Consider the following 27195-nt stretch of genomic DNA (forward strand, 5'->3'; position numbering starts at 1 on the left):
ATTATTTTAGCATATAATATGTATAATATACATATAATTGTGCAATGTGAAAATCGTCAATAAAGGATTTTTCTAAATCTACCCAACGAGATCGAAAAATTCATAAACATCGAGATTTTTTCCAAGGATAATACGGAGTCAATTTATTTATATTTTTAAGTTAACAGCTATATTCGGAAAATGATCTATTATAATAAATGTAATACGTAAATATAAAGAATGAGCTTTAGACTGCCTGCAGTCGTTTTGAAACGCAATCTCATATTTTGAGGCTCGGGCATTGCGCGGGCGCGTGTGCGGGCGTCACGCCTCTAGAGTCTCGGTGTCGAACATGACAAGTTTTAGTTTTTAGGATTTCGTGCCCAAACGAACCCATATTACAATATCTCCGTTGTTACGGAGTGATTCATTTTTGAACCACGCTAAAATTGCTGTAACATCAAGTACGACTCGTATATTTTAGGTATTATTATTGTAAATATTGTACAGCGGTAGGGACTTCACCAATAGTCAGTAGTAGCAATTATGAACCGAGAGACGTCCCCGGTCGCCGAGCCCGCACGCACGCCCGCACACGACTGTACCCGGCAGTAAGCACGCACGTCGGCTAGTGTCGGCCAGTGTCGGCTAGTGTCGGCCAGTGTCGGCCAGCTCCGACGCCCGCGAGCCGCCGCGCGCCGCCGCCGCTCGCGCGCTCTACTCGTTGTCGGCGCGCATGCCGCGCACTTCGCCCTCGCGCCGAAGCTTCTCGAGCTCCTCCTTGGTGCGGTCCTCGATCGCTCGGATATCCGCCATCGTCATGCCGTACCAGTCGTCCATGGAGCAGAACACTTGCCTGGAATTTAATAAAAAAAAAATTATTACAGCACTAATTATAATCTTACTTAACGTTTGCAAAAAATCAATGCAATGGCTGTATGTATAAAAATAAATTTTATGCGATGCTTGGTAATTTTATATTTATACTACCTGACCCAGATAACGTTGTTTTGTCATATATATTAATGACCCTCTTTATACCCCCCTCCCTTGTAGCTTAGGGGTATAAAAAATAGATTTTGGCCGATTCTCAAACCTATCAGATATGCACACAAAATTTCATAAAAATCGGTTCAGCCGTTTCGGTGGAGTATGGTAACTAACATTGTGTCACGAGAATTTTATAAATTTATATATAAGATAAAATAGTCAACCTGTATTTTGTCTTTAATTATTGATACACAATAAAAATATCTCAGCAAATTAAATGTAATTTCAACGAGTAATCTTTTCATAATTATTATAGATCTATAGGAAATAATACAACCAGAAAATCAAACATATAACAAAAGAATCTTACCTATGGAATATGGTAAATAGTCGTCGCTCCGATTTCTGAATCACATTTTCAACTTTGCTCTGAAATTAAATAAATTAAAATTTTAACAAGACAAACAATATTCATCAGTATTACAAACCTACACAAAATGACTGTAACTTCATATTTCGTGTAATAATGGCAAGGAAAATAGGTCACAATACTAAAAAATCTCTTAAATTCGTTAAGTAGGCTTAATAACTTGTTCTCATTATAACATAATTCTATGAAAGTGTGAAGAATTAATATTAAGATGTCTATAATGTTATTTATTTTGCTCATGTTTCGTTCATCAGTTTATTATTATTTATTATTAATTTTAATTTACAAGAGGAAAATTGTAAATATTTTCCGGCTGGGCTAATTTTTCTGAATGTATTAAATATTAAAATTATGTTTTTACATTTTTTTTAAATTATAATATACAAAAATCATTTTTATTTCATTTCAATTTATTCATTTTCTATTAAGATCGAAATGATTTCAACTATTTTAATTTTTAAAGAAATATATATTTTTAATTTAAAGTTTAAAATATCCAAACAGTTTATATAGTTATAGCATTCAGTCAACGGTTAATAGAGTTAATAGTTTCAAGTATAAGTTCGTCTTCCGCGTTGCGGAATTCATCGTAGTTAAATTGTGCTAACAAATGCAATTAGAATCATTCTAGCTCTTTACTCAGTTGCCCTTTAAATGGCTTCACGTGTAAATAACTGCGCGAATATAACAAAACTTCTTTGTAAAGAAATTATTACTCGTAACTTCCACAATTATTTCAAGTATAAAACTACTTTAAACTAAGCTTATACTTTTTTTCTTCTAAATCTTCAGCAAATTGAAAAATGTTGCATCTCACAATCAGAAAAGATAATACTTTTGCAGTTAAAAAAAGCACAAAGAAACTTCTTATTCATTATTGAGCTTTTTGTAAAAAGAAATTCGAAAAAAAAAATTAAAGACTGTATAACAATTAAACTATCTGAAGTATGTACACTACAATTTATATTTTATTTGAAGTCATCAAGTAATCAAGGCCAAACTATAAAAATCGCACCAATAACGACATTTTAAATTAGTTATTGTATTTATTAAAAGTTAATAATATAAAAGAAATAACTAACGCACGGACACATGCATACACGCACGCACACAGGGACGCACGAAATCTCTTACGCACACGTAGTCACTGTACTTGAATCTTTAATTACCTGTAAGCCGAACCACTTGAACTCTGCAGTGACGAGCTTGTAGCAGGTCATGACGGGCTTGACGTCATTCTTCCAACCGGGCCCGACGAGCGGCCCGCGGCCTGTCTTACTCGACTTGAACTTGGTCGGATCCGTCTCCGGCTTGTAGTCGGCGGCCGGTAGAGGGTCGTTCGCGATGTCGATGTTTACCACTTCGCGGTTCTTTAGCTTCTCGGGAGGCAATTCGTGAACCTAAAATGAATTATTCAAATTCACTTCATTACGTTGATACAAAGATGTAACATTTTAAACATTTACAAGCTTTATTCTGCCGAGTAGCGTGTAATGTCATTATTTTTTTTTAAAGTAATTTTATGTACTAATCGATTTCATAAGTTCTCTGTACATCTATTGTCAACTCTCTGACACGACAGACGTTTGTTTTAAGAAATGTCGAACAGGTGAAGCTAAATTAATTGTATCGTTTCGTGATATTTTCTTAATTTTTCGTCCCTTCAAAAAATTTAAATTAGTCCCATTTTAATAACTTCATAGCCTAATAACCTAGATAGCCTAATAAGTTTAGCCGTTTCCGACTTTTACAATCATCAGTGTATTTAGCGATTCATTTTTATTTATCTAAAAAGGTTATGTGGACAAGCTTCGTACACTGCGTCCTCTCTGTTTACAGACTCCCTTCAAGTTAGAAGTTATAGAATGGTCTCCTATAAATTATTGGCTTCAGTACAATAACAATTGCTAATTTTACGAGATAGAACAGAATGTACATAGAATAGACGTGACGAAAGATTAAAAAAAAAACTCTTCCGTAATGTGGGTACACATTTACTATTTACGAAATTTTTTTTATTTCAGTAATAATCTTAAGTTTAAGGAAGATTTAACTATTTTTCTAATATCTTTTTGAATAGTGCGCCAAAACAGCTGCAGGTGTCATGGCGTCGGCTCTGGCGTTACTCTTTAAACATGTCATTGAGTTGAAGAACAAAACACAGTGAATGAGAGTATTAACAGCGGTATTTACCTAAGCTTGACGTCATGCGACATGATTTGTATTTCAATCAAAAGGGCCGATTGCAGTGTTTTAATGTTTTATTTTATTGAAAATCATAATAATCTGATTTTTTAAATTAAAACTAAACCAGTATTTTTAATCTTTTTAGTATGAGTGTTCCCCTAAAATCATTAGATTGACGATTTTTTGATACTGTCGTCATGCCTATTGAGGACGACACGTTGAGTGTTTGTGTGTGATAGTAACTAATTGAAAGATTTACATAGATACTCGGTGTGCAGCAAGTACTTTTTAACACATTGTAGTTTTTTTTTGTTAGTTCTTAGTAACAAACAGTTTAAGAGATATGGGTAATGCTCACTTAAGAAAAGAAAATGCAAATATCTTCAATGTTCAGAATTGAATTTTCGAGTTTGACGTTACATATAGATATCAAGAAGTGTTTTTGTATTATATAATACAATTAATATACACTACTAAGTCAGCAGCGTCTTCGGTGCGACAAAGCCAGCCCTGCGGTCACCAACCCGCCTGCCCAGCGCGGTGACTATGGGCAACACACATAAGTTCACGCCATTTTTGGAGGCTTATGTCCAGCAGTGGACTGTGATAGGCTGAAGTGATGATGATGATGATGATGACACTACTAAGTTAAGTGACCACCCATAATATTTAAAACTATAAATTTTTTAGATCTTACCAAACCATTGCAAAAACAGGTTTCTTGTGCTTTTATTGCTTTTACATATAAGTAATGTTATTATTTCTAGAATTAGTAAAACATATCCTGTAAAAAGTCAGTGTACAAATCACGATTTTAGAACTATGCAATTCAAGTCTCATCCTAAAGACAATTTCCCACTTAGAGCCAGTCCCTTCATAGCAAAAACGATCAATTGTCACTCTTTTATGGAATCCGATTATAAGTTATTGGAAAAAAAAACTTAATAATAATATACGTATATATATATAAAGGTTATTTTCTCGTCATCATAATTAACTATTTTAACCTTGCATTAATCTTAACTTCGAGCAAAACAAGGACAAAGTTCAGTATATTCTTTTTAAATTAATTGTTGGAATTTATCATTAATACTATTTACTTTACTTCAACGCACAAATACAATGATGAAAATAAATATTATTTAAATACAAACATTAACTATTACGCTAATTTATAATAAAAAGTTATTTAAACTTTATTTAATATAATATTGTTACACCTTATTATGCAAATTACAAAGAATCTCATTAATTAACGAAATTACATGTATTATTATTATTTTATAATTTTATATTATATCAAAAATAATTAAATAAAAAAAAAACGAGGAAACGAGGAAACGTTACCACAGAGGTCTTATTAAAAAAAAAAAAAACTTAAGTCCTTATAAATAATTGCAGTTTATTTCACAGTGCCTACACTGTTAAAAATTTCTTTGGTAAACTTACTAAAAATGTGTGGGAAGTTTTAACGCAAAACAATTTAGTAAATTTACTAAACAGAATGCTTCAACTCAATTTGAGAAAATTACAAAATGTTTTTGGAAATTTACCAAGCAGTTCCAGAAGATTTAAATAGTAATTTTATCATACAGTTTTGTAATTTTACTCAAGAATGTATCATGAAAATGCTTAGTAAATTTACTATGCTGTTTTGTAATTTTATTCAATAATTGATCATAAAAATGTTTAGTAAATTTACTACGCAGTTTCGTAACTACACCAACCAATTCATTTGAATTGGGTTTGATAAAATTACAAAATATTTTTGGAAATTTGCCAAGCAGTTACAGAAAATTTGATTAGTAATTTTACTATACAATTTTGTAATTTTAATCAATAATTGATCATAAAAATGTTTAGTAAATTTACTATGCTGTTTTGTAACTATACTACTTAATTAAGTCTAAGTTGAGTGGAACCCTTTCGAATGCCACGAGTCTCGTTTCGATCGGTCAAGCCGTTCAAAAGTTATAAGAGGCCCGAGTAGAAATTTTTTCGTCTTCCTAGTCAGGACCGGACCGTGCATGCCTGATCAGGACTAGATAAGGCATGTAACGCAGATGATGTATCTGGACCTGATCAGGAAAACCTGATCTGGACCTGATCAGGTTTTCCTGATCTCAGGTCATACCTGATCTGGACCTGATCAGGTTTCCCTGGTCAGGTCCAGATACATCATTTGCGTTACATGCCTTATCTAGTCCTGATCAGGCATGCACGGTCCGGTCCTTGGTTGCTTGATCCAAATCGAGTATGCCCAGAGCGGTCCTTTTAAATAAAACACGAATGTACAGTCTTGACAAAATTGTTTATTAAAAAACTTGGTTGTCTGCAAACCGTCGTAACAAAACATCTCCTCGGATGCATAGGCCGATCAGATAGATGCGGCACAAGCATACATAATGAGCGTAACGAAGCCGGCGTTAATCGATTTATTAGACGTCACGTCAGAAAAAAAAAAGAAATATATTATGTTACTTAACATACTATGTATATTTAAAATAACATATTATATATATTTAACTTAACATAACATAACAATACACTTTATTGTGCACTTAAACAGAAATAAAACTTATCCGATTGAAAAAAAAAAAACATATTTATTTCCATTTATTTTTTTCAAATGTATTATTTATTTTTGTTTTTACTTTAAATATCAATTATTTTTATGTTAAAGTTAATAATAATAATGATTGTTATTAAATATTATGAATTAATTTTTCTTTTTGTTTGCTTGGCAAAAAAAAAAGATTTTAAAAAAGTAAATAAATTAAAAGCGATTAGTTGTTTTTATTTATCTTCATTAGATGGTAGTTTTTTGATCCTGAATACCCTGTACCCATCCCAATCTTTATTAATATATTAGCATTATTCAATACTGCAGACAATGCTTGAGGGAATTTATTATCGAAAATACTTTCTTGATTCTTTTCGAATTTCTGTCTTACTGCAGCTTAAATACAAAATTTAAATTAATCATGTACGTAATTAAATTAGTAATAGTAAAAAATAATTATTATTAGGTATAAAATAATAACATATAATTAAGAAATAATTAATTAGGTATCAATGATAGTAATCCTGCACTATATAATGATTAACATACTTTTTATAGAAGTGAAAAAGTCGTATCTTTGAAAACTTTTTTTTGAAGTTGCTTTAACTTCTACATAATTATGACATCTCTTGTTATATAAACACGAGTAATATTTCCCATATTATGGGTAAAAGTATTTTTTCCATCAAGAGAAAAGTATATATGTTTATTCTGGAAAAGAAAATTTATTATAATTATTTGTATGATTAATTAATTATTATGATTAGCATTTTATCAAATATGTCAATTTCAATATTGTCAGATAGAGCAACTATATTAGATCTTTCATATATTTGTATATAAGAATATAGTTTATTAAAAACTTACCATTTTATTTTTATATTTTTGGCCTTTTAATTTTTCATTGAATTTATCAAAATAATATCTTCCATTGTTGATAGCGGAAATTCTAATTTTTGGACCACTGGATTTCCTTCAGGATCTGTTAATAAACTGAAATCTAACAGCTGAGTACTGTTATTTTTTTATTTCAGATAGGATTTGGGAACGTCAGCAGATATGGACTTTTAAATTCGCTAATTGTTTTGATAGACTGTTATTATGTTTGATACATTCCAGCAAAGAATCTGTTGAAAATAAATTATATATTACTTTTTTTTTTAACTAACACAATGATTTAAATTTCAAATTGTTTCAAAATATTGAGAGATAAATATTATCACGATTACAACACTCCACAATTTCAGAATGGAATCTTTATTATGATTTTGTAAATAATTATAATAAGTATAGATATCCTAATAAATTAAAAACAATATATATTTTTTTCTTACCACTGGATACAGTATTTTTTGTTGATGATGATCTAGCTGCTAATATATTCATTTCAGCTTCTGTTTCAGATTTATGATGATGATGAAAAGGGATTATCAGCAATTGTTGCTGATAATACTGTCTTCATGTGCTATTTCCATAAGCATATTTATGTCCTTCAAACTCGAATTGATTTTTCTTATTTTTCTACTTTTAGTTGATGATGAAGATGATCAAGGTGGCATGGTGTAGATTATGAACTAATTTTTTTTCCTTTTGAGCCAACAATGTAGTTAGTACTGTCATTAATTCGTTTTTTTAGTTTCATTATTTATTTTCATAGGTTTACATAACGATGACAGTGGTGATGAAGATATCGAAGACGCTATTGATGTAGATGACCATTCGAGATTATGTTTTTAGGCTTGTTTCTTCACAATTTTTTGGTTACATTTTTTTGGCTTCTATTTCTTAGGTTCTAGTGGAATGAAAAAATTTGAAATAAAATTTCAGTATTATAACTTAATTGATAGTATAAAAATTAACGATTAAAAATAAATTTATATCAATTAATATATATCCCTTGTAAAAAAAAAAACCGTAAAAAAATTATTAGAAATTAATCAACAATATTTACATTTTAAATAATAAATATTACCTGCAATTTCAGTGGATTCGTCAGTTAACTCTAAAGCTATTTGGCTAAATATATTATCTATTTTGAATCAATCCTTTGCTAATGCTTTTAATTTGAAACTTTTTTCAACAGCAGCCGCTTTTGCTTTAGCAGAATACTCATTATTGGTAGAGAAGAATAGGGGTTCTTTTTAATCTTATTAATTTTTCCTCTGCCTCTTCCATTGTTTCTGATAATATTAATTGTAATTGTGAATTACTTTCTTATTATTATGACAATGAAATAGCAATTCTTAAAAATCTATAATTTAAATAATAATTTACCTGCTGTGCCACTTATTTGAACTTATCTTTCTTTTTATTTATCTTTCTTCTTATTTTTATCTTTCTTCTCTTTAACTATCGTTTGTAATAATTTACAATACTTAGTACTTTTTAACAATGATTCAGGCTATTTACATCCGGTACCACGATATTCAATATATCAATTTCTTTATTGGATGAATCATTTAAAAATAAAACTAATGCATAAAAAAAAACCATCTGAAAAAAACAGATTATTGAAATATAAAATTATTTTAAAAATAGTAAAGAATTGTAATGTATTTTTTCAATGATTTTTACTAACCTTAAATGTTTTACGTAATTAAACATAAAAACGAAGCTTTACACACAACACAAATTTTTATCTAGCTAAATTAGTCCACAAGTTCGTATTATGTACACAATACACACCGATACAAACGTCTAGAGAGAAGTTTATAGTACACTTTTTTTTTGTTTAACACAATATTAATATGGTTCAGTTTTTGTATTGAACTTATTTAATCTTGATATTATTTACATTAATATGCTAATCGACAAATAACTTTTAAGTTATATAAAAATATAATTATACTTTCAAGAAACGCTTTTTTATGACACAAAATTCTTTATCACTTCAAAGATTAATACACTGAAACACTGATGTGAGTGATGTGCGTCTTAACGAAGAACACTGTGAACAAGATCCGACATGTTCCTTCGTGACGTCACACGCTGTTGCTTATATTTCGTTCCTTATTATGTTGTATTTATATTAATATTTTCGTTAAGTTTTATTTATTGTATATAATTCAATGCAAGATTATATTATGTTATATTCGTTATTATATTCATGTTATTTAATAGAAATTAAAGGCAGTTTTTTATATATAATATACTCAATTGACTGGTGCTGAAGTGACCTATGAATAACAAATTAACAACTACAGACTATCAAATTGTGCTTGTAATACAATAAATGAATAAATCGATCATAATTATGATAAAAATAACTTTACGTCATGTAGGTAATTATTGTTTCTATAAATTTAATGAAAAACGGAAATAAAAATAGTATCTAATTAAGTCGAAATCTTGGAATTGAATTTCAAATCAAGAGTAAAGAAAAATAACTCTGTTCATTGATTTATTTATTTTTGACGGCTATCTTAAAATTTAACTATGCACGCGTTAGTGAAATTTAATAAAGTCAAAATAACAGATTAGTATATATGTAGCTAGGTCTAAATCAGGCTAATCAGGCAGGGTTTATATCAAGAGTTATGGAGCAAAAATACTTGGAAAATCACATACCTACCTACTTATTTATCTAACAAATTTAGATTACAGAACAAACACACAGTTTTTTTTTGTATTCTGAGTTAACAAATTAGGTACGAAATTGGGTATGCAAATGAAACAAGTAAAATTATTGGTTTAAAGTAACAAAACAAGTAATAAACGAATAAATAATTAATATTTTTAATCTAAAAATATTTCATTAAATCGATGGAAATTTCTTCTGATTATTATTTAAAATCGAATTTGGTATTATCTAATCTCTGAAACGGCTGGACAGATTTTGACGGGACTTTCATTGGCAGATAGTTGATGTAACAAGGAGTAACTTAGGCTACTTAATACGAATAACTACGAATTGAACAATTTTTTTTTTAAATCCCACGCCGTCGAAGTTGCGGGCCCAGCTAGTAATATAATAAATACTTATATAAAAATATAATAAATTTAGATATACTTAAATATATAAATATAAGCGGGTAGAAGATTACGATTATAATAGTTATTATTATGTACTCAGCTATATGGTATTTACTAGACTAATAATATTAAACGATTAGATTCATTAAAATTTTTGGTCAAAAATATCTTGAATTGAATTAAATTGTTATTTATTCCATTGTTACAAATAAAATTTATGCTAGCTGAGTTCAGTTGAAAAAAATTCACACTAGATTAATCTGATTTGATGCAAATACAACTTAAATCATCATCATCATTTCAGCCGAACACAGATCCACTGCTGGACATAGGCCTCCATAAGTTCACGTCAAAAATGGCGTAAACTCGTGTGTGTTGCCTGGGCAGGCAGGTTGGTGACCGCAGGGCTGGCTTTGTCGCACCTAAGACGCTGCTGCCCATCTTCGGCCTGTGTGTTTCAAAGCCAGCGGTTAGATGGTTATCTCGCCATCGGTCGGCTTCTTAAGTTCCAAGGTGGTAGTGGAACTGCGTTATCCCTTAGTCGCCTCTTACGACACCCACGGGAAGAGAGGGAGTGGCTATATTCTTTACTACCTAGGCTGTTCTTATTTGATCTAGACCTGGTCCTGATGCAGTATGCCTTACCATACTTGGTTATATTTTACATCAGGCTACCCTTGTCTGGACCGGACCTGGTCCTGATGCAGTATGCCTTACCATACTTGGTTATATTTTATATCAGTCTATCCTTGTCTGGACCGGACCTGGTCCTGATCAGGTATGCCTTACCATACTTGATTATATTTTACATCAGGCTATCCTTGTCTGGGCCGGACCTGGTCCTGATCCAGTATGCCTTACCATACTTGATTATATTTTACATCAGGCTATCTTTGTCTGGACCGGACCTGGTCCTGATAGAGCTTGCCGGATCAGGCGTACCTTATCCTATCCTGATCCGGTCCAGATACATGATCTGGTTGAGCCTGACCTTTTTTCTACTCGGGGGTTTACATGCGTACACACACACATCCACACAGACATACAGACACCCTCGTAAAAATAGTCAGGGAAGCTTTCTAGGGCCTTTAAACGTCGAGATATGATGAAAACTCGACTTTCGAAAAACGGGGTAAAACCAATAACTTCCCGATTTTTAAAAATTTTTTTAATTTTTTTAGAGGGAAGTTAAAAATGCTTTATTAATCATAACTTTACTATACATGTTTTTCAAATCAAAATTTTACATATAAATATGATATAAAAATATTGATAAATTTTTAATAATTTCAATAATATGTAAATAAACATTTTTTTTTGTAATCTTTCAAGAAACTATGGTAAACCGAAATACTAACAATTTTGGTTCATCTAAAAAAGTAGTTACCCTATTATACTGTTAATTATACAAAACACTGTATAATTTTACAGTCAAAATAATAAAATTAATGAGAAGATTATTGAATTTCCAATGAATTCATTAGAATTCGAATTTAACTATTGTTTCACAATCTTACTAGACCACAGATTAAATTAAAATACGCACAATGTTTGTAAATTTACGAAGCTTGGAAACGAAAGTCGACAGCGTGTTTAGTAAAATTAAACAAGGCTAAAAGAAAAATAGTATTTTTTAGTAATTTTACAATACATTGTGTAATTTTACAATAAGAATAGTAAAAATACCAAAAAATTTTTTTGAATTTTCAATACTTTGATTGTAGTTTAAATTACAATATTGTTTTGTAAATTTACAACAAAATTAGTAATTCAAAACACAAACAATGTTAGTAAATTTAAGGAGCTTGGTATCGAAAATTGATAACCTGTTTAGTAAAATTATACATGGCAACAGACAAATAGTATTTTTTAGTAATTTTACAATGTATTGTGTAATTTTACAGTTCAAATTGTAAAAATAATAACAAAATTTGTAAATTTCTAAACACTTCACAGTAATTCGAATTATAAAATATTTGGTAATTTTACAAAAAAATATAGTATCTCAAATTACTAAAAATTTTGGTAAATCTTCAAAGTTTGTTATTAAAATTTAATAAACTGTTCCGTGAAATTACAATACAAGTAAGATTTATACTCTAAGATTGTAAAATTAAAGCGCATCTTAGCAAATTTTCTCATATGTCTTGGAAAATTACTCAAAATGTGTTATAATTTGAATTCATACACACTGATTAGTAATTTAGCCATCTCATGTTGAGTAAAAAAATGATAATTTTACAAAAATTTTTTACAGTGTAGTAACTACATAACTAGGTATATAATATATCATATATTAAGCGTCATTGCGATTCTCGTTACGTAAATGATATTGATTGCTTCTCACGTCGAGGCTCACTGCTTTATACTACAAGTTTACTAAAAATATAATCGTGTTTGCTAGCGAGTATAAAAAAAAATATTTTAAATACATCGATTAGTAATCAGACCATAATAAAATACGCATTATTAGAAATAACTTAAAAAGTTCTTGTCAGACCTCGAGTAAATTTAAATGGGACCACATGACAAGCACCAACTTACGATTAAAATAAGAATCATCGAAAGCGGTCCACTCAGTAAGAAGTTCTGGCGTAACACACATACAAAAATACAATCTAACAACTGAGAGCCTAAACCTTTTTTTTAAATTCGGTTAACTAGCTGACCGGGCAAACGTTGTCTGCCATATGGATAGAGACACTATTACCCCTAGACACCAGACCCCTAGATCTATATAAATAAATAAAATGGAAGTGTCTGTTTGTAATATTAAAATAGCCGATTTTTACTAAATGCGTATGGATATAATACATATACCAAAATAACATTTTTTACAAATTTTGTCTGTCTGTCTATCGGTTTGTTCCGGCTAATCTCTGAAACGGCTGGACCGATTTTGACGCGACTTTCAGTGGCAGATAGCTGATGTAATAAGGAGTAGCTTAGGCTACTTTTATTTTAGAATTTTATTGATTTTATAACTCGGCGAACAGAAAAATAACTTTTTTATTAAATTCCACGCGGACGAAGTCGCGGACACAGCTAATGGGGTATAAAAAAACAACCTACGACCTATACCTACCAATAATACACAGAAATTTTATAAAAACGAGCCGTTTCAGAGGAATTCGAAAACAATCACTGTGGCACGAGATTTTTATACATTAGAAGATATAAATATATATTTGACGACGAGTTACAGTAACGGCCACGAACCTGGGTTGCGGCTGTTGCGGGTTCGATCGCCCCACATGATATATTTTTGTATTATATTGACCACACAGATGTTTGACGTCGTCTGGGCGTTTGTGCTTGTCTATTGTGACCGTGCCGGACCTCAGGAGTAAATCCTAGTGGGGGCAATTAAGTGTGAGGCGTTTATTTATTTACTATATATCAACACACGGTCGTCTGTTTCAAAGATAAACTTAACGCTTATATAACAGCCGGCTGACAGACATATTTATAATTCAATTTAATAACTACATTTGATCATATAACATTTAGATTCGGGGCAGGGATTGAATGCGCGATCCTAGAGATAAGGCACTATGAGCGGGATTTCCGCCAACTGTACCAACGGGTCAATTAAATATGCCAGCTATTATTTGTTTCAATGGCGGTGTTTGGCTTCAAATTATTTTTAAAGGATTCGTTGGAAATTCTTACAAGTTTTGTATTTTACATAAAAATGCCGTTAACATAAGGTATAAGATATAGTTGCATAATTATAGTTTTAATGTAATAATCATTTGACAAAAATTCGGGTAATTTTTTTTTATCATATAAGACTTAACACCCAAAGATTCATCTTTAGAACAGGTTTTTAAGCAGTTAAGGTTTACGTCATTTGATAACAATCAATATTACAAACATAATTGTGTTTGCTCGCAAACGAAAAAAAAACCGACTTCAATTACATCGACAAGTAATACAGCGTAGATCGACGAAAAAATAGTCAAGCAACTACGCGTTATCAAAGATTACTCAAAAAGTAGTTATCAGATCTCGATAAAATTTATATGTGACCACATGATAAACATCAGCTTTCGATTAAATTAAAAATTATCAAAATCGGTACACCCAGTAAAAAGTTATTACGGATTTTCGAGAGTTTCCCTCGATTTCTCTGGGATCCCATCAGCAGATCCTGGTTTCCTTATCACGGTACCAAACTAGGGATATCCCCTTTCCAACAAAAAAAGAATTATCAAAATTGGTACATCCAGTAGAAAGTTATGCGGTTGTATTATACAAAGTAGGTCGACGAAAAAAGCGTCAAGTAAAAACGCATTATTAGATATAACTCGAAAAGTAGTTGTTAGATCTCAAATAAATTTAAATGGGACCAATTGGCACACACAACCTTTCGATTAAAACAAAATTTGTCGAAATCGGTCTACCCAGTCAAAAGTTCTGATGTAACATACATAAAAAAAAAAAAAAAAAATACAGTCGAATTGAGAACCTCCTCCTTTTTTGGAAGTCGGTTAAAAACAAAAACCAAATTAAAACATGCGATAAATTTAAGTCAAATTATTTTTCTATTAGAAAAAAATTTGTTATCATGTACACCTGATAGCGATCGTTACTCATAGTAGAGAATATATCCGCCAACCCGCATTGCAGCAGAGTGGTGGATTAAGCTCTGATACTTCTCCTACATGGGGAAAGAGGCCCAATAGTGGGCTGAAGCGATTGCATTTTAAATTAATGTCTAAATCATTTTTAATCAAAATTAAAGAAATTTTCTGCCCGTGATTTGATAATAAGGCACCCGACAACGACTCACGACCACTTGACCTCCAATCAAACTCCAATACGAGGGTTAATTAACATTCGTTTCGACCACTTCGATACTAGTCAAAACAATTAATAAGTATCAAATATCACAATCTATCTATATAGATAGATACATCTATATATAGGCATATATTAAGCCCAAATTATTAAATAAAAACTAATAAAAGATTTAATAATAATGTTTGAGGAAAATGATCTGTTCATTTGTATTTATTATCCGTATTATTTACCAATTAAATATCCATTGTTATTTATTTATAATTAACATAAATACAAATAAATCCCTAAACGTGTCGCTAAGCGCATAATTCAAGAGCGCCTGCACCAATTAGGCTATTTTTTTATCATTTGTTACACTGTAAAGTGAAAAGTTCTTACGGAGTACAATATTAAGAAAAGAAAATTTCAGAAAACGTAACGATTATTTAAACTTTACGCGTTCGTCAGTACGTGACTAATTTTTATTATCATCAAATAGACGTATTAATAAATACAAATTATTAGCGATAATTATTATTATTTTATACTTTATTGTACACCACAAATATATTACAAACAAAGCATAAAGGTAGTTATAGACAGTGAAGTACAATGAGCGGACTTATGGCTAATTAGCAATTTCTTCCAGACAACCCATGCAAAAAGTACTGGTCTGATCATAATTAAATCAAATGGGACCACATCACACGTACCACCATTCGATAAAAAAAAACATCGAAATCGGTCCACCCTGTCAAAAGTTCTGAGGCAGCATGCATAATAAAAAAAAACAGTCGAACTGAAAACCTCCTTTTTTCAAGTCGGTTAAAAATGTCAAAACTCATACAAATCAGGATTAACATCAGTAACATAAACTTTCCTCGCTTAGTAGTTGAACGGACAAACACCTATGTATTCCAGTTAGTAACGTAACACATTATTTTTAACATAGTGTATTAGTCATAACGTACTGTTGGAATGTGTATGAACTTACATTTTGCTGGTCGCCCGCATCTGGCAAGTGCAAGGATTCTATGCAGATGACGAAGTTTTCTTTCATGTAGCCAGGGTTCTGTAAGGGAACGTTAATTAAAGTTCTTGATTGAACTGAATGGTTTAAAGAAATAGTATGAAACATAATATTTAACGTAAAATATTTTTTTTATCCTAATTGAACTTACTAAAATACTTTTTGTTTGTGTGTTGTGACGTGAGCGGTGTTTACTTTATATTTTGTAGGAATACAAATGTTTATTGGTAATCTGAGTGTACACAGGGTCTTATTAATATTGTATATATTGGGAGGTAATTACCAGAACTAGTCAAGTCCAATTTCCAACAATTCCACTTACCACTACATTTGAAAGTAATCTCGTTTGTAATAGACTATTTTATAAATAGGACCAGAGTTAGGAAATACCATTATATTAGAATTGGATTGATAGGTATTAAACTGATACCAAACGCTCAGTAGATACATCTGCAATTTTCTTTTTATATAGGAACTAACTGACCCCGCAAACGTTGTTTTGCCATATATCTTATTAACCCTCTTAATCTTAGCCCTTGTAACTTAGGTGTATGAAATATACATGTGACCGATTCTCAGACCTACCCGATATGCTCACAAAATTTCATAAAAATCGGTCCAGCCGTTTCGCTCTAGCGGGTACATCGTTCCATAGCTTAATTGGCTAGAGCGCCGACACGGTCAGTCGGAGACGCGGGTTCGAACCCCACTGGAGCGGTCAATTTTTGATATGATATTCAAAAATGTTTAAAATTCCTAATGTGTGGGTAACACAAAAATAAAATCGTACATATCGGTCCAGCCGTTTCGGAGGACTATTTTAACTAACATTGTGACACAAGAATTTTATACATATGGTAAGATAACCACTTTTGAAAATTCCCCTCCTGAATATTGATTGCGTTTCGTAATACGACACCTTACTAATGATACTAAGTCAGGCGAGCACTTGTGACAATTACTATTCCACTTCAACTCGAGACGCAATTAGCACTTACTGAAACCTAGGTTTTACGTAACACCATGTGTTTAAACAAAATTCGAGCAATGTATATTTGGCTTACACTAATACTACTATCCCAAGTTTATAAAAATCAATATAAATATAAATTTAAATATTTGTTCATTTTGACTCGACAACAACTCGACCAATTCGGCTAATTCGCTTTATTTTTAAGAAAACAATGTTTGAACCCACAAAGAAATCACGACAATTCGTTAAAATTGTGGTGTATGGTGGGAAAAGTCTAAGGCAGTGCGTGAGTTTTCTGCAACGCATTGAAAGCTACTTTGCGTTGCAGATTGTCAAAAGCCCCAGTAACCATTTACTATCTGTCGTCCGTTTTTACCCAGATGGCAGCATGGCAATGGCAGTAGTGAGAGAAATTCGGACGGGGTTTTTATTATAGTGTAAAATATCAGTTAAACTAAATATAAAATTTCCGAAATACACTTTACATAAGGCTAGCTGTTTATACTTTTGCCCTATTTTCTCGTATCAAACAACAATAATTACCGTGAGTACGGTCCGACAGTATGGGTAGGCGTTCCAAGCTTCTTCGTGAACCTCCAAAGAACCTTTCGGCGCCAGCAGTCTGATGAAGGCGGGCACCTTCGACGCGAGGTGGTAGATCTTGTACGTGTACTGACCGGAGGAGTATTTACCACCTGGTAACACAACACAGGATTAACTCTAAACCACTCGCAGAACTCGATTAAGACCTACCAAGGACGTGACTACATGGGTAAACTGAGCTAAAGGGGAACTGTCATTTCCTTTTGATAAGACATAGTCCTATAGACATAGTAGGTTAGATAAAAAGAGCTGTACAGTTAGTTTTAATACTGGGACCGTTAAACTTAGCCCACGATAGCTACATAACTAATTTTAAAATAATACATAATATACATACCGTGTTCTAATACTACATGACTTATATTTATATCTGAAAATTTTCTTCAATTGTCCTTACAAAATATTAAACACACAAATATGTAATATGAATAACTTGTTATTTATTCAATAATAAATATAAAAAATAATATAAAAAAATCCCTTTTACACGTGCAACTTTACAAAGTAATCGTCTTTAAAAAATTACAATGATGATGATAATGAGTTATTGACCAAAATAAGTATCTTGCAACACTGCTCTAAAAAACGGGGTTTAATACAGTTATTATTCAACTTACTACTGTACATTATTTACAACTAGACTTTATGAGTAAAATATACTTAAAATAGGTATTTAGGTCACCAACTATAGTAATAAACTTACACTTTTAGATTCATAGATCGCGAAAAATATCTAACAGAGATAAGAAACGAAGATATTGAAAAAGAAAAAAATGTACCGTAAAATTTTATGTGTTGGATACGGTTATACATCAAACAGCTTATCGGGAAACGGTAAAAGAGGCCCTTAAACTATTTTTTGTGACTACCTATATTAAAGATATTATCAAAAGCAATTGATATATATTTGATAATAAATTTTATTATAAAATCAATTGATTAAATGTTAACCATTACAAAAATTCTATATAGTTTAAAATCAATAACGTATATCAGAACAAGTTTGAACACTATTAGCTATAGCTCGGGTTTAAAAATAATTAGAGCATAAAAAATAGTGTTATTACTCTATAATAAGTATAACGTACCATTTGACCAAATTATTAACATTATGTTCTTTAAAGATAAATTCAAACTTAAAACAACATTTTTTGTTAGTCATAGTTTATATGTACATATAAATAAGTATATATCTTCGTAATGTATATGTATAGTATGTTATTATATTATTAGTAATTATTTCTTGTTTTATTGTTATCATTTATGTAATTTTACTACTCCTACCTTTTTTAATTACATTTGTCTCATATATTTCTTTGTGTATAATAATAAAGTAACAAATAAACAAAAAAAAAAACTATCTTACATACATGTAAAATATATACACGAAAATTATTTTGCAGACCATAAAAAACAGTTCAACGGGGAAGTAATAAAGGTTTTTTTAAACCGATGATAAACCGAACGCCGACATCTGTGTAAACGGTGACGTCACTAGTTGTGAGCCAGTGAGTTGAACCTTGACAGCGACTTTGTAGCGGATCGGAGGAAAATAGCTCGTACGATATATCATAATAATAGTATTAGATAACAGTGTAATCAACGAATTGTTTCACGGCAGGCTTGTGATATGGCCACTGATATGATCATCATAAGATTATATTTCCATTATACTAGTCACTTCTACGGGCACTACAATTAGTTTCGATTTGCGTAATGATATACAATAATTTAGGTTTTCATTAGTTTTTTTTTTTAGTGTACGCTGTGGGAAACAGTTCTCACTGTTTGTCGTCTAATTAAGAAGTATGTTAATTATTGGAGGTCATACTTTTTTATTCATTTGTAATTTTAACAGATATAAAATAGCTGCCGCGTAAGCACAGTTTTCCACTGGCAAGATCCGCTTTCCGCTTCAGGGTTGTGGACAGCAGGGATGTAATATATACCTAGTAAAAATATACATATATCAGCCGACTCTTACCTCAGTTGACAACCTCAGATATAGACGACCGTTTATGTTAAAAAATTATTTATTTTCTAATGTTTACGCGAATTTCACTCATTATAATAACACAACTTTTTTGAATTTTATCGCGGTTTATCAAGTCTTTTAGATGCCTGACGTTTCGGATACTTTACAGCAACTATGGTCACCAGGAGGACTTATTTACGGCGGAAACTAATTTATGTTGAAAAACTTGTTTAATAGTCGACCTACATTAATAAATATGTATTGTCATATTATATACAACACTCAAATGGATCTGTCACATGTTTTGAAAAATCCATCGAAGATCTATCTCTGAAACACTACCTTAAGTAAAGAACCTAGTTTTAAGCATTTTTCTTCGAATATTCTTGCAACGGACTGGACAATAATTGTAAAGACTAATCATAATTAATTTATCTAAAAAAACCTTTTGACAAAACAATCTCACGGGCCTATCATCAATCTCTAGGTATCATGGGCATAAATACGAGCTAGTATATGCTATAAATGTACTTAATACTTATCATAATTGGCTTCTGGCCAAACCATTGAATTGTGCAATGTTAGCTTATTACATACTAGCTGTTTTAGAGACAACGATAAAAATTTCAAATAAAGTCAAGATTTTTTTTTCCTTGGGCTAGCTGAATTAGCCAGCCCTCTTTTCACGCATAACGGACCACCTTTGTGTCTAAATGCGGAAAACCGAGCCCACAACAATACAATACAACAATACAAAGTCAAGATTTCACTATAAAATAAAACTACAAAATTTAGTTTAAAACTGTAGATGGGGGGATACCCTATCCATATTCCAGTGTGAATTACACTTTTTTTAAACGGCAATGCCGGTAATTCTAATCGAATTTTAAATATGACAACAGACAAGGGTTCGATGTCTAACTACGAGTATATTTGTCTGTTGTTAAAAGATCTGGATGTAAAAAATTATGTATGTAATAAAATTCCATAAATCAAACTAGTGTCAATCGGAGTCTACAAAAATTTTGATCGTATTTTTTAAAATGTTACAAATAAAGTCAAAACAATATATTTTCTCAATATGATTGTCTAATACAGGTATATCAACAACTAAAAAAATATTACGTTATTGACACTTATGTGTTATGGAATGACACATAACGACTTACAAGTTTGATGATTACTATTTTGAGTATGACTGCTTTCAACTCTATATAGGTACGTCAATACTCTACGTACATATTTATCTAATGTGTAATCTATGTAATATAGTCTATATACAGGTAAAATACAAGCGAAAAGCATTAAATGAAACTATATATTCTGTATAACATTAATTTGTAAGCTATACCAAATATCAGTCAAATAAAAACAGTAGGTTAAATTCAGTTGTGTTTAAATTACTGCTTTTATTTTACCGTTTTATTTTTAAAAGCTTAGAAATACTATGTAGAATATATGGTTTAATTCTATGCCTTTCCTTTGCATATGTATCATGATATCAAGTGACAACATGTAACAATTACGCACTCGCTACTTGGTTAATAATATTTTACCATCTTCGACACAGGGGTAGCAAGTTCCGCAAGAAGGCGAGTCACTTGATTTTTCACCACCAGTTTTAGAACTTGGAGCACTTTTAGAGTTATTCTTTACTAAAATTTAAATATTAAACGATTTAAAAAAAATTAAAATAATATTTTAAATTACTTAGGTATTTTTTTTTATTTCTTATTAGTACGAAAACTCTCAGAATTTTAAAGTAATAATGCATTTATTTCAATATGTGTAAATAATTATTAGGTTGCGCTAAAAATTATAGTTAACTATAAAAACTATTATTAATTTCCTTTACAATCTTGTACACTTGTTAACGATGTTATTACGATCAAATAAAGCCTTTAAAACCACCTAACAACCACTTAACACCTGAGAGACATCTAAAACCATATACAAATCGTACCATACCAATATAAAAATACCATATAAAAATACGTCTTGTGCCTAAAAAACTGCATCTATTCGACTGACTAAGAATTGGTTGTAGTATTTATAAGTGGTTTTATAAATACGTATTTACATTTTATTTTTAGAAACTCTTTTATTTAATATAATATTAGTCTAAGATACAAACTAGGATTAATATTTATCCATCTGCTTAATAAATAAAAATTAAATAATCATCTTCTTTAGTATGTTAAAAATAAATCGCGAAAATTTGGCTGGATAATTTCTGGCCAGGCTTTATTATATTCGGCAAACGCCGTTCAAATCAGACTTTTAGCAGGCAACCCTATGTCATCATATTCACGATGAAGCAGCGCTCATTTTAATTTATTTATAAAAAATGTGGGTGAAAATATCTAGAAAAATGCCTATATATTAATATAACTGTTTGTGCCTGCCGTGAGTAGTTATGGCAGGAAAATAATAGACGACCCAAGTTTTGCATTTTACACAGACTTCATACTGTCGATAGGTATTTTTACTCTTTAAACATGTAAGTTGTGCATTTTTATTTATTTGTTTTTAATTTGAATTAAATATATCCTGACCAGGATTTTTCAGTCAATCCTTTCGCGATTATTTTTCTAATATACTAAAAATAAATATGAAATAATTGGGTGGAGTTCGTCTCTAGCTCGGATCTCCTTCTCGTATAATAAACATAAAATATGCATATTTACATAACTGCAAATTATCAACGTAGTTGTCTTGTTCTGAAACTGTATAAAACATTGAATTCATTTTAAATCAAATTTGATCTTTATATTATATTAATGTTAAATATTAGGCGTCGTAAAAGGTGTTTAAAACAAAAAGTCTAGTAATTTTTTTTCAGTTTCAGTTTTGTAGCTGTGCTGAAAATTTGGAATTTTGACATACGAGGTTTTAGAACTACAATGAATTCGATTTATGTGGTGGTTACCAGTCCACTTATCGCGTTAGTTAGGGGAGAAGGGGGGATGCAGTACTTGATAATTCTTTACACAATATTTGATCACAGCTTATATTCTGCTTTATTTTAAACAATAAGCAAATACTCAACGCTACAAGACGAAAAACTTAATAACAATTAATTTAAGATAAAGAAATATATTATTATCAAAAGAGTAACTTTGGGAGTTTCTTGCCAATTCTTCTCTGCAGAATCTACATTCCAAATCGGTGGTAGCTTTAATTTTACAAAAATAATAAACACCCTAAAATTTTAAGTTGTAAAATGACGATTCGAAAGTGCTCTTGTCCAACTGATTTTTTGCGATTCGAAAGACACATTTAAATAAATTAATTTTTGATTTTTGATAAAGTAAACGTATTTTAGTACATTAAATTTTCCTTACATTTTATGCTATAATTCTGAAGAAATTCCCCGATCTAGGTAACGTTTAGTAAAACGTTTAAATTTTTATTGTTCTATAAAACTATATCAACTTACCGTAATCAATAGCCAGTATTTGATAAGATAAACACTTGTGTCTATTATGTCATAAAATTGCCAAAAGTTATCTGTGCCACGTCATTTTTGTTAAAAATAATAATAATAATAGTTCTCTAATTGATATTATTTATGTACCAACATACTTTGATAATTCTTTTTTTAAAAATCGATGCATCATAAAAAAAACATGGCGCCGGGTTATAAACTATATATATTTACCCATTATATTAAAAAATATATAATAAACCGACTCACCTAGCAAGGGATAGTCTTTGAACGGCTCATTCTTGATGACCTCAATACCTTCGCCACCGCCCGTTTCATTTTTGGAGACCTCAGCCACACAATACAACTGCGCAACTTGATACTGGGTGAAAAAATAATGAAAGCTTTCGTTAATTTTCTTTTAATCGTATTTCATTACTACATAAATCTTAATTTTATTTATTTGTATTTGAAAAACCAACAGTACAATAACACAAAAAATAAAAAATATTAACAAAATCACATAAACCAGTCAAGTTTCCATTTAAACAATTACGGAAATATTTTTATTCAGAAAAAAAAACCGTTATCGTAATTTTTCAACAGGAAATTTTAGCATACAGTCCAAGGAGAAACGAATAATACTTAATAATTAAAAAAAAAATACATACATATTTCCTTAAGTAATAATATCTCGCTCTATTTTAAATGGAACTACAGGACAAGCACTGGTGCTTTTCGTGTTAAACAAGATTAATCAAAATCGGCCTTTTTTTAAATCTAAAAAATACCTCTTATTTTAAGTTCAAAAACAAGGTTTGCGTACTGCGGATGATATTTTAAAATATTTCTTGAGGACAAAAACATTAAAATTATATTTATATATTATTTTATATCAAAAAGTTTACATTTTCATCTAAATAAAATGAATCACCGAAAAAAAATATACGCGCATTTCCGCATGAGTACACCAAATAGGATAAATATTTTTTGTTGTATCCGTTATTGTCAGGAAAAAGTTTTTATAGAAGAAAATAATAAAAAATATCTCATACGAAATACACCAGGTCAACTAGTAATACATTAAAAAACTGACATTATTCTACGCAATTGGTCCTTTGTAACTAATAATAGTAATATAAATGCCATTAAACTTTATTTTGTTGTTTGTATTATACAGTTACTATTAAAAATAAGAGATAGCGAGACTAGTCGCGAACATGTGTCGCTCTTCATGGTTGAGTCCGCTCTACTGAGGGTCCTTGACATAGTACCGTGACCTCGCGAGCGCAGCTTTTGTTGAAACTAATTACCAACTGAGGTATCAGCGAATGACTACCATTTTTTTTTTAATAAAACTAGGTTGACAAACAAGCGTGCGGCTCACCTGATGGTAAGCGATTATCGTAACTTAAAGATGCCTACAACACCAGAATCATCACAAGCGCGTTGCCGATCCTACCCAGGACGAGCTCTGGTCACCTTACTCTAATACAACACTGCTCAAAAGTAGTACTATTTAGCTGTGATCTATTTTTTTTTTCATTTTTATTTGACAATGCTACTGCTGTGAAGATGGCTACTTCATATTATATCCTTAGACGATAACTTAGTCGACATTTCATAAAAACGTATAACATTGAATCTGGTTTTTCGATTGTATTCTTGTGAGATTTGTAAATACGACATTGATAGAGAAGTTGAGGACATTACATTAAAATATACTAATTAAGGATAGATTTTATAATATGTACTTTTTATTTTAATTATAACATAATTTGTCTAAAAAAAATTACTTTACTATTCACTAAACATTCCTGATACTAGATTTTGGGCTAAGTCAATAGTGTGGTCCTATAATATTTAAAAAGGAATGTGTATTTCAAAGCTAGAAAGTTGCAAAATATTTATCCTTATAATCTTTATAAATATTAATATATATCACTTTATATATTTTGTGTACTTTAGTATAGTATTTTTAACAGGAGCAAGTTACTTCAAACTTTTTACTTGAAAGCTGTCTGGTGCTTGTTATGTTATCCCTATACTTGCGATGTAAATTAGTAATTTTTTATTTGGTTAAGAAACACAATTATTTACTAGTAATAATTGATACTTTTTGTTATGTAATTATAAATTCACTTCAGCCTAATGCAGTCCGCTGCTAGACATAGGCCTCCACAAGTTCGCGCCAAAAATGGCGGGAACTCATGTGTTTTGCCCATAGTCACCACGCTGGGCAGGCGGATTTGTGACCGGATGGCTAGCTTCGTCGCATCGAAGACGCTGCTGCCCGTCTTCGGCCTGTGTACTTCAAAGCTAGCAGTTGGGTGGTTATCCCGCCATCGATCGACTTTTTAAGTTCCAAGGTGGTAGTGGAACTGTGTTATCCCTTAGTCGCCTCTTACGACACCAACGGGAAGAGAGGGGGTGGCTATATTCTTAGTGCCATAACCACTCAGTAGCACAATTATAAATTAAAGCAACGCAATGGTAATTTTTTCAACTTCTTCATTAACCATTTTTGAACAAAGATCTTAAGCATAGATCTCCTATACATGGAAATGTAGAAGACTATTATTACGTTGTCCTTCCACTTGATTAGGGGTCTACGACGTTACTCCTTCCTTAAATATAACAATTTCAACACCTCGGGTCTCCGTTACCATAGTTTCTTCGAACTAGTCCCCCCTGCCCTTTTGTCTTTGTAAGCCGTTTATGACGATACGACATCCTTTCAGTTCTACAAATTACCCAATTTCTGATTTCATCGCTTAGAAATCCTTTTTTTGAATTAGGTAGTAAAATCTTGAAAACAGCTTATTCAAGTTACTAATTATTACTGAAATTCGTCATTTGTCTACTGATGACTGGAATCTTAACTTTTGTTTTTCTCTCTTTTAACTTGACTATAAATATTATTATTTTCATTGTCATTTTTTTTACAACATCATAACAAGTCCTTTTACTTGGGTTTACCATTAAGTATATTCTAACTATTCTTACATAGCTAGACTGATTTTGATGTTTGTGTTGCGCTATGTCTAGTAAGACATATCTAATCTCATAAATAACTTTCATTAAATTAATAAATCTTAAGTTATTTATTTATATTAATTAATCTTAAATATAACAAAGTTTATAAAACCAATATACACAACCTAAATTAAACTTTCTATCATAGATAGCTTATTTAATAGAAGATTATTTGATAAATTTTATTTTGATAATATGAAAAGAAGGTAGCTTTTTTTACAATATTCAAAAGTTTATTAAATTATAATAATAAGAGGTTTTTTTCCACATAGATGTTTTAGAGACCTATCTTCACAATTTATCTAAACATATTAGCTAAATTATGATTACATTGATATACATCTATTAATATTTGTGATTACATCTATAATCAAAAAGTTAATAGCAAGTTATATAACTAAATTAGATATTTTGAAAATAAAATTATTTTAAAAATAAATTATAAATGTGTATGTGTGTTTCTATATATGCGTGTGATAAGTTATTGATAAAAGAAATATAGTGATAGTATATAATTACTGTTACTTTGCATTTTCAAATGTTTTATTAATAATACACATATTACGATATTATATGAAAAGATTAATGAATTAAAAATATAATATAAACATAATAATGCTTACCTCTTCTACTGTTAAAGGAAGCGTTACACGACTGAAAAAAAAATTACGAGTGCAATTTTACCATATGGGATATAACTTTATAGAATAAAATAATAATTTTTTCAATCAGTGGCTTTTTGCCAGGAAAAACAAGTTAATGTAATGACATTTATCGAAAAAATTATTCATAAAAGTAAAGTTTATAATATTAAAGTAACAAAAGGTTTCTTTTAAGCAAATTACGTTACTTATAGTAAGAAAATTATACTTGACAGGGTCTTTGCAGATTTAGCTGACGACATAAAATCGATTTATATTAACAAAAGGACAAAATATAACCTTTACTATACTCACTATTCTTTGATAAGCATCTTGAATATTTAATGTAAATCACTTAAATGCACATTAGATATTACACTAAAACCTAAAATAAACTTATCACAGTTCAACACTTGAGCTACGAGCCTATTATTCGATTTCTAGCTATTTTAAAAATCTTTGCCCAACCAATGACTGAAAATGACAAGGCGCATGCTTCAACTCAATGATGCAACGGAAATTACGTCAACACTTTTAGTGTCGTTCAATATAACTGAAGAATTTAAACTTACATAAAATAGCATAGAATAAACTTTAGAAGTTT

General features: G+C 30.5%; 1 protein-coding gene and 1 long non-coding RNA gene across 2 annotated transcripts; both read right to left on the minus strand.

The window, feature by feature from the left end:
* Positions 1–696: 696 nt before the first annotated feature.
* On the minus strand, positions 697–26923 carry LOC123663507 (phosphatidylinositol transfer protein alpha isoform). The gene is made up of 8 exons (XM_045598180.1): positions 26907–26923; positions 26574–26604; positions 23185–23296; positions 17453–17604; positions 15901–15978; positions 2569–2799; positions 1340–1398; positions 697–835 (listed from the first exon to the last, which is right to left on the minus strand). The coding sequence occupies exons 1-8, from the start codon at positions 26921–26923 to the stop codon at positions 697–699; spliced, it is 819 nt and encodes a 272-aa protein (XP_045454136.1).
* LOC123663508 lies at positions 6363–9135 on the minus strand. The gene is made up of 7 exons (XR_006744672.1): positions 8728–9135; positions 8424–8642; positions 8122–8329; positions 7484–7941; positions 7017–7276; positions 6699–6860; positions 6363–6545 (listed from the first exon to the last, which is right to left on the minus strand). It is a non-coding gene; the product is annotated as an uncharacterized LOC123663508 (long non-coding RNA).
* Positions 26924–27195: the final 272 nt, after the last annotated feature.

Source organism: Melitaea cinxia, chromosome 20 (assembly GCF_905220565.1).
Source record: "Melitaea cinxia chromosome 20, ilMelCinx1.1, whole genome shotgun sequence".
NCBI lineage: Eukaryota > Metazoa > Arthropoda > Insecta > Lepidoptera > Nymphalidae > Melitaea > Melitaea cinxia.

What these genes read in the sequence shown, in the direction of transcription:
- LOC123663507 (XM_045598180.1), bottom strand. An exon ending in TTCCTTTAACAGTAGAAGAG is followed by an intron (nt 23,297 to 26,573) that starts GTAAGCATTATT and finishes TTTTTCACCCAG; the next exon opens with TATCAAGTTGCGCAGTTGTA. An exon ending in ATGCGGGCGACCAGCAAAAT is followed by an intron (nt 2,800 to 15,900) that starts GTAAGTTCATAC and finishes AATTCATTTTAG; the next exon opens with GTTCACGAATTGCCTCCCGA.